Source organism: Mustelus asterias, unplaced genomic scaffold, assembly GCF_964213995.1.
Source record: "Mustelus asterias unplaced genomic scaffold, sMusAst1.hap1.1 HAP1_SCAFFOLD_171, whole genome shotgun sequence".
Classification (NCBI taxonomy): domain Eukaryota; kingdom Metazoa; phylum Chordata; class Chondrichthyes; order Carcharhiniformes; family Triakidae; genus Mustelus; species Mustelus asterias.
The window spans coordinates 634,230-643,706 of record NW_027590177.1 but is presented as its reverse complement, the minus strand read 5'-3'; the positions used below and the strand labels follow the sequence as shown (position 1 = coordinate 643,706).

The window sequence follows — 9,477 nt, the reverse complement described above, 5'->3', positions numbered from 1 at the left end:
GTGTACAGGTACACAGGTTACTGAAAGTGGCAACACAGTTGGAGAAGGTAGTGAAGAAGGCATATGGCATGCTTGCCTTCATCGGCTGGGGCATTGAATGTAAAAATTGGCAAATCATGTTGCAGCTTTATAAAACCTTAATTAGGCCACACTTGGAATATAGTGCGGCATAATTATATAGTGCAGCATGAACTCTGTCCATGCCTCTCATAATCTTGTAAACTTCTATCAGGTCACCCCTCAACTCTGCTGTTCCAGTGAGAACAACCCACGTTTCTCCAACCTCTCCTCATAGCTAATGCCCTCCATACCAGGCAACATCCTGGTAAATCTTTTCTGTACCCTCTCCAAAGCCTCCATATCCTTCTGGTAGTGTGGTGACCAGAATTGAACACTATATTCCAAGTGCAGCCTAACTAAGCTTCTATAAAGCTGCAACATGACTTGCCAATTTTTAAACTCAATGCCCCGGCCGATGAAGGCAAGCATGCCGTATGCCTTCTTGACTACCTTCTCCACCTGCATTGCCACTTTCAGTGACCTGTGTACCTGTACACCCAGGTCCCTTGACCTATTTTAAGGGTTCTGCCATTTACTGTACATTTCCTTTTTGGATTAGACCTTCCAAAATGCATTATCTCACATTTGTCCGGATTAAACTCCATCTGCCACCTCTCCGCCCAAGTCTCCAACTGATCTATATCCTGCTGTATCCTCTGATGGTCCTCATCGCTATCTGGAAATCCACTAACCTTTGTGTCATCTGCAAACTTACTAATCAATCCAGTTACATTTTCCTCCAAATCATTTATATATATATATATAACAAACAGCAAAGGTCCCAGCACTGATCCCTGAGGGACGCCACTTGTCACAGTCCTCCATTCAGAAATGCACCCTTCCACTGCTACCCTCTGTCTTTGACCGAGCAGTTTTGTATCCACGTAGCCAGCTCACCTCTGATCCCATGCAACTTTACCTTCTGCACCAGTCTGCCATGAGGGACCTTGTCAAAGGCTTTACTGAAGTCCATGCAGACAACATCCACTGCCCTATCCTCATCAATCATCTTCGTCACTTCCTCGAAAAACTCGATCAAGTTAGTGAGACACGACCTCCCCTTCACAAAACCATGTTGACTCTCACTAATACGTCCACTTATTTCCAAGTGGGAATAAATGCTGTCTTGAAGAATCCTCTCCAGTAATTTCCCGACCACTGATGTAAGGCTCACCGGCCTGTAATTACCTGGATTATTCTTGCCACCCTTCTTAAACAAAGGAACAAAATTGGCTACTCTCCAATCCTCTGGGACCTCCCCTGAGACTGATCGCCAAGTTCCGCACACATGAGGACGGCCTCAACTGGGATCTTGGGTTCATGTCACACTATCTGTAACCCCTACGACTTGCCTGGGCTTGCAAAATCTCACTAACTGTCCTGTCTGGAGACAATACACATCTCTTTAACCTGTGCTTAGCCCTCTCTCCACTCACAGTGTCTGTATCTTTAAGACTTGATTAGATCCTCTCAAAATACCTTCCAACAACTTACCCACTACAGATGTGAGGCTCACTGGCCTGTAGTTCCCAGGCTTTTCTCTGCAGCCCTTTTTAAACAAAGGCACAACATTTTCCACCCTCCAACCTCCAGGCACCTCACCTGTGATTATCGATGATTGAAATATCTCTGCTCGGGGACCCACAATTTTCTCCCTCGTCTCCCAAAGTGACCTGGGATACACTTCATCAGATCCCAGGGATTTATCTACCTTGATGCACTTTAAAATTTCCAGCACCTCCTTCTCTGTGATATGTACACTCCTCAGGACATCACTATTTATTTCCCCGAGTTCCCGAAACATCCATGCTTTTCTCAACAGTAAACACTGATGAGAAATATTCATTTAGGATCTCACCCATCTCTTGTTTTATGTGGATGTTTGTAAATGTGTTTTATCATTGTTTTGGGCTACATTTGCTAAGGTTTATCTTTCTGGGGAATTAACCTTACCTTGAGTATTTAATTAAAGGCATTCCTGAAAGTTTAAAAACAGAACCACAAGAACGCTTAAGGAATTAATTTTGGTTATTGTTGTTGTAAAGCACATGCTAAGACTCTCTGCTTGTGTATGTATGATATTTGTGTGTTGAACGCTTCAAGCTTTGAGGTTTTGTGTCTGTGATTTAAATCAAATGGACTTTAAAATGGAAGTGTGATTAATAAAACTTTTTTTTCAAAAGTTATGAACCTGGACCCATATTTACTGGCCAGGGATATGTTTCCAGGACATTTTACTGAACATGTGGGAATGTTAATCCGGATAAATTCACACCTGTGAGAATGAGAGTTTTAATTTGTAATAGTTATTTAAAATTTGGGACATGTGAAATGATTCTGACCAATCCTGTGTTGGATTGATCTTGGGTTAAACCTCCTGTCAGGTCCAAAGATCTATTCCTGATGCAATTAACACAATGAAAAGGAAATTGGATACTGAAGGAAAGAGTTTAAAAGGAGAGATTATAAATAGAAATGATTCCCAGACCGTGTGGTTGTTCGATTAAAACAAAGGAAGGGCACTGATATCCATTTGAGAACTTTTAATCCACGCTTTTCAAACTAAGAGAGTCGATGTACAAAGAAAGCCCAGGGATGGTAGATAAGGGGGTCTGGAAAACATCATGATGGGGGCACCGATCTGTTCATGAGATCATCGCAAAGCCCCATGATGCCCAGATACTAATTTAATTGGACCTATATATAATGTATGTAATCTATAACCATTCTGATTGGATTGTGTCCAGCTGGGATGGGCTGAGTAACTGTATAAGAATTGATGATTTTCCTTGTGGGGTGGAGTTGTACATGGTCAGCCCCTGTGGCTTCTCCCCACTGTAAGAGTTTTAACAACACCAGGTTAAAGTCCAACAGGTTTATTTGGTCGCAAATGCCATTAGCTTTCAGAGCGCTGCTCCTTCGTCAGATGGAGTGGAAATCTGCTCTCAAACAGGGCACATAGACACAAAATCAAGTTACAGAATACTGATTAGAATGTGAATCTCTACAGCCAACCAGATCTTAAAGATACAGACAATGTGAGTGGACGGAGCATGAAGCACAGGTTAAAGAGATGTGTATTGTCTCCAGACAGGCAAACTTCTCCCCACTGGCATAACTCAATAAACTGTTTGTCAATTGAATCAGGCTTGAGTGTTGAATGATTCTTCTGAGTTCATTCCCAAAACACACTGGGTACATTACCGTTGGAGACCAGGTATTGCCAAAACCTTCAGACAATACAAAGACTCATGAAAGCCAGTATCCCAGTTTAAAGACTTATCTTTTATTTGACCAACGATTGAAGGGAGAAATTATTGGACAGTGTTAATCCTGCTCTGGAAGAGAAGCATCCTGATCTAATAACTCTGACAGACAATCATTAGGATAGATCAATAATACATTCTTCATATCAATTCTCCTGCCTTTCATCAGGTGTAAACCAATCATTTTCAATACAAATCAATCATTAATTACACGTCATATACTTTAACCAATTGCATTTTACCCTCTGACATAATGGGATTTCATTGGTCCGTAGAATCCGGACACTTCCTCCCCCTATTGCTGACTCTGCTTCCCCTTGTTGCTGAGCAACCCCAGAAGCTTAGCTACAAAGGTCAAAGTTAATGTTCCAATCAGCTCTTATTCCGTCACTGGCCAAACCAGACAAATGCACGTTTTCACGTCTGAGAAGACACTGTCTTGTCTGGCCAGTGTGAATCAATCATATTCATGAAGCTGCCTTTAGAAACTTTGTTGGAAACTTCCTGAATAAAGGTTGTCACATTCTGTGACTGCATTGTTCCGAAGAATGTAGCCTGTCTGTCAGTGTTCTGTACCATCATGCCTTGCAGCAGCCTGCCTTTGGCTAAAGTTTACAATTGCTTTTAAAAATACAGCTCACATACATTTTAAATTCAGAAAATTCATGTTTAAATCAGAATTACTTGTTTAAATCTCTTACTGTGTTCACATGTGTGTAGACTGTTCCCTTGTTAGCTTCTCAGTCTGATTTAGTCATTTAACTCAATGCTGGTAGTTCTGTTCGTGTCTGAGATGCCTCATGGTTTAACATTTCTCCAAACTATTAGGAATTTTCTCCAACAGCTTGCCATTGCGGAGCTCGGAGTACAGCACTTGTTTCAGGAGTCTTGTCTGGGGCTTGCGGACAATGTGGCCCGCCCATCACAGCTGGTCGAGTGTGACCAGTGCCTCGATACTGGGGATATTGGCCTGGGAGAGGACACTCACGGTGGTAAGCCTATCCTGCCAGTGGATTTGCAGGATTTTGTGGAGGCAACGTTGGTGACATCTCTCCAGGGATTTGAGGTGTCTGCTGTACATTGTCCATGTTTCTGATGGATACAGGAGGGCAGGGACCACGGCTGCTCTGCAGACCATGAGCTTGGTGCTGGATTTGAGGTCTCGGGCTTTGAACTCTGTTCCTCAGGCGTCCGAAGCCTGCACTGGCCCATTGGAGTCGATGCTGGATTTCATCGTCGATGTCTGCCCGTGCCGACAGGAGGCTCCTGAGGTGTGGGGAATGATCCACGTTACCCAGGGGCTCACTGTGGATCTTGATGGGTCGGGGAGGGGGAGCAGGAGTGGGCTGGTAGAGAACCTTAGTTTCCCAGATGTTTAGTCTGAGGCCCATTCTCTCATATGTCTCAGTGAATATGTTGATGAGTTTAAGCTTTTTGATTAGTGTCACAAGTGGGCTTACATTAACACTGCAATGAAGTTACTGTAAAAATGCCCTTGATCAACCTCTGAGTGTGCGCACAGACTCACTCAGGTCGTGAACGAAGATCAGTCCATCGTTCAAACCAGCCTCCCATCCATTGACACTGTCGACACTTCCCACTGCTTCGGAAAAGCAGCCAGCATAATTAAGGACCCCACGCACCCGGACATTCTCTCTTCCACCTTCTTCCATCAGGGAAAAAGAAACAAAAGTCTGAGGACACGAACCAACCGAGTCAAGAACAGCTTCTTCCCTGCTGCCATCAAACTTTTGAATGGACCTACCTCGCATTAAGTTGATGTTTCTCTGCACTCCAGCTATGATTGTAACATTCTGCACTCTCTCATTTCCTTCCTTATGTACTTTATGGTTTTTCTGTATCGCGTGCAAGAAATAATCCTCTTCACTGTGTACTAATACGTGTCAATAATAAATCAAATCAAATAGGCATTTTCTTCATTCATTTATGGGACATTTATTGCCATCCGAGTTGCCCTTGTAGGGCATTCGAGAGACAACCACATTGCTGTGGCTCTGGAGTCACATGTAGGCCAGGCCAGGTAAGGGCAGCAGATTTCCTTCCCTAAAGGGCACTGGTGAACCAGATGGGTTTTTCCGACAATCGACAATGGTTTCATGATAATCAGTAGGTTCTTAACTTTTTAAAAAATTGAATTCAAATTCCACCATCTGCTGTGGCGGGATTCGAACCCAGACCCCCAGAACATTCGCTGAATTTCTGGATTAATAGTCTAGCAATAATACCCACTGGGCCATCACCTCCCCTCCACCCCCCTTAGAGTCTGCGTACTGCAGCCCGATGACTGAGGCTGGGCTGGTTCTTGGTTCTGGCCTGGAGGGGTCGGAGATTGAAAGTTTCCCACTGGTCCAGTCAGTTAGCTCGACTGCAGTGGGAAGCTTCATGGTGCTGGGGTGGAGAGTTGCTGCGGGGAAGGTGGGGATGAATGTTGGTGCGATGACGCAGCCCTGCTTGACCCCAGTTTGTACTCATTCTGATCGCCTCACCATAGGAAGGATGTGATTGCACTGGAGGGGGTGCAGAGGAGGTTCACCAGGATGTTGCCTGGGATGGAGCAGCTGAGCTATAAGGAGAGACAACCACATTGTCAACCACATTGTTCTAAGAGAGACTCGATAGGCTTGGATTGTCTTCTTTCGAGCAGAGAAGGCTGAGGGGGGACATGATTGAGGTGTATAAGATTGTGAGGGGTATGGACAGGGTGGATAGGAAGCAGCTGTTCCCCTTAGTTGAAGGGTCCATAACGAGGGGGCATCATTTTAAGGTGAGGGGCAGGAGGTTTTGGGGGATTTGAAGAAAAATGTTTTCACCCAGAGGGTGGTGGGAGTCTGGAATTTACTGTCTGGGAGGGGAGTGGAGGCAGGAAACCTCACAACCTTTAAAAAGCGCACGGATGAGCACTTGAATGTTTTGACAGTTCAAACACCATCAGCCAAGTGCTGGAAAATGGATGAGTGTAAATTTAGTATAGTTTTGTCAGTGCAGACTCGATGGGCTGAAAGGCCTCTTCTGTACTGTATGACTCTATGACTTGTGAACTCGCTGGTGTGTCTGCAGTCGGGATGACTGAGTGAATCCCTTCCCACACACGGTGCAGGGGAATGGCCTCTCCCCAGTGTGAACTCGCTGGTGTTTCTGCAGTCGGGATGACTGAGTGAATCCCTTCCCACACACGGTGCAGGGGAATGGCCTCTCCCCAGTGTGAACTCGCTGGTGTGTCCGCAGGGCAGATGATGATCTGAATCTCTTTGTGCAGTGAGAGCAGCTGAACGGTCTCTCCTCAGTGTGAATTCGCTGGTGGGACATCATTAGCTGAGAGCTTTTGAAATCCCTCCCACAGTCAGAGCATTTAAAGGGTCTCTCTTGGGTGTGAGTGACATTGTGCCTCAACAAGTAGGGCAACTGACTGAATCCTTTCCCACACACAGAGCATGTGAACGGCCTCTCCCCAGTGTGAACTAACTGGTGTCTCCGCAGGCCTGATGCCACACTGAATCCTTTCCCACACACAGAGCAAGTGAACGGCCTCTCCCCAGTGTGAACTCGCTGATGGCTCTGCAAATCAATTAACTGAGTGAATCCCTTCCCACACACAGAGCAGATGAAAGGTCTCTCCCCAGTGTGAAATTGATGGTCTCTCTGCAGACTGGATAACCGAGTGAATCCTTTCCCACACTCAGAGCAAGTAAATGGCCTCTCCCCAGTGTGAACTCGCTGGTGTCTCTGTAAATCAATTATCTGAGTGTATCCCTTCCCACACACAGAGCAGGTGAACGGTCTCTCCCCAGTGTGACTGCGTCGATGAATTTCCAGCTGAGATGGAAAACTGAATCCTTTCCCACATTCCCCACATTTCCACAGTTTCTCCATGGTGCGGGTGTCCTTGTGACTCTCCAGGTTAAACAATCAGTTAAATCTCACACAGAACCCGGTACAGTCTCTCCCCGCTGTGAATGCTGCGATGTATTTTCAGGCTGTGTAACTGGTTAAAGCTCTTTCCACACTCAGTGCACTGGAACACTCTCACTCGGGTGTGTGCCTTGGTGCTTTTCCAGTCACACTGAAATTTAAAATCTCCTGAAGCAGACAGAACAGAGAAACATTTCCATTCTGGATTCAAAGGTCGATAATATTCAGATCCCGACGAATTGAGGACTCTGTCAGATATTGATGTGACGTTTGGTTTGAGATTTCTGTCTGTAAATCCTCACCTTCTAATATCCTGTAAAAGGAATTTACAAAAGTCATCAATGTCAGTACAAGATAGAAATTCAGAACAGACAGTTCAAGTTTCTATGGAACATTCTTTCCTCTCTCATTCCCCAAAAGCTGTGAATCTCCATCCCACACACTCTCTCTCCATTCTCACTCTGCTGTGTCTAATATTCACCCTCCCAATTCTCCTGAAGGTGCTGATTGAGGCTGATTGACAGATCCATGCTCACTGCTTCCTGTCCTGGACACAGGGAGCTGAAAATCTCCATGCAGACTGCCAGACAGATATCTATAATACTGGATAAAAGTGTAATATACAGGACATTATTTGCAGAGTGATAGAGCAGGGATTTGAGGAAGATTTATACTTGGGTAGGGAGAGCACATGATCTGGAACTCGCTACCTATGAGGATGGTGGAACAGAAGATGAATGGGAAAAACATCCCATGATATAGTGGGATCTGGAAAGCAGAATTTATTTCCCTTTCCAAAAGAGAAAATGCTGGAAAATCTCAGCCGGTCTGGCAGCGTCTGTGAGGAGAGAAAAGAGCTGACGTTGAGGCCAGATGACCCTTTGTCAAAGCTCTTTCCCTTTCTTTCCTTCTCTGCCACCGCTCTGCCTCATCAATAAGACATTGGGACTCAGAGGGTTGATGCAGTTTGATGGACAAGTTGTCTCCATTCTGAACACTGGGGAACAAGCTCCTCCCAGTCAATGACAATATTACCCCCGAAAACGATGCCGGCTGCGCATGCGCCTTGTTGCATATATGCCCTCTTTTTAGGTCAAACCAAACCAAGTAAACAAACTCAGATTAAATCAGGACAAAGTAAAAGGGGCAGCTCCCCAAAAAGGAGGGGGAACAGCCCTAACAGAAATCAAAGTACAAAGGAAACTTAAAAACATCAAATTAAAATGTGATTATTGGGGTCAATAATGCACCCCAACCCCTGCGGTGCCCAGCGGGCGCGGAAAGCGTCAACCTCGCCCGTGGACACCGCATGCTCCCTCTCCAGGGACACCTGGCCGCGAACGTAGCCGCGGTAGAGGGGAAGACAGTCAGGATGGACGGCCCCCTCGATCGCCCGCAGCCTGGACCGGTAAATGGCGCGTTTCGCCAGGCCCAGGAGCAGGTTCACGAGGAGGTCGCCATCCCGACCCTCCCCTCTCCGCACCGGGTGTCCGTAGATCAGGAGCGTGGGACTGAAGTGCAGACAAAACATCAACAAAAGGTTCTTCAGGAAAACATAAAGGGAGTGCAGCCTAAGACACACAACAAAGACATGGTCCACGGACTCCACAAGGCCGCAGAAAGGGCAGTCTTCGGAGCCCGTGAACCAGTGAACCCTACGGTTGTGCGGAACTGCTGCATGCATCACCCTCCACCCCAGGTCCCCGACGTAATTGGGGGAGATCCCTCCGTAGAGGGACCTCCAGCGGGGACCTCCGCCGCCCGGCGGCAACAAGGCCCGCCAAGGTGTATCCGGGCGACAGGCGAGGAGGCAGTAGTGGAGGATGTGCAGCAGCAGCCCGCACAGGAAACGCCTCCGCGTGGTAGAAAAAGGCACGGAGGGCATTTCCGCGAGGCGGCTCAGGCTGTGGGGCACCTCACCCAGGGGAGGGGGCTGAGGCTTTGGGCCAATGTGGAATTCCGCCCGAACAGGGGAACGCTCGGGCGGGATCCCACCGCACGCCTGCGCCGTCTCAAGTTTGCGTGCAGTTTCGGGGCCGAGCACGACCGTCCTAAGGTCTAGGATGGCTTTGGCCGCGCGCCAGACGGACGTCCCCGCGCGCTCAGCCAGCACGTGGGGACTCATCCAGCCCGCTCCTCCGCCATCGAGCACGTCCCCGATTCTGGTCACCCCGGCGTCCACAGCCCTCCTCTCCGCCAGCCACCTGAAGTCATACGGCTG

General features: G+C 47.1%; 2 protein-coding genes across 4 annotated transcripts in view; both read right to left on the bottom strand.

Moving 5' to 3' along the window:
- The window catches only part of LOC144485232 (uncharacterized), a 155,905-nt gene that overhangs the window by 115,398 nt on the left and 31,030 nt on the right, over positions 1-9,477 (bottom strand). The gene's annotated exons all lie outside the window — the stretch shown is intronic.
- The window catches only part of LOC144485202 (uncharacterized), a 199,433-nt gene continuing 195,194 nt past the window's right edge, over positions 5,239-9,477 (bottom strand). For 2 of the 3 annotated variants that reach the window (XM_078203410.1, XM_078203409.1), the window contains exon 2: positions 5,239-7,569. In XM_078203410.1, the coding sequence (XP_078059536.1) occupies positions 6,372-7,217 (846 nt within the window). In that variant the 5' untranslated portion in view covers positions 7,218-7,569 and the 3' untranslated portion in view covers positions 5,239-6,371. The remainder of the gene's footprint in view (positions 7,570-9,477) is intronic. The other variant, XM_078203411.1, reaches the window with a different exon arrangement.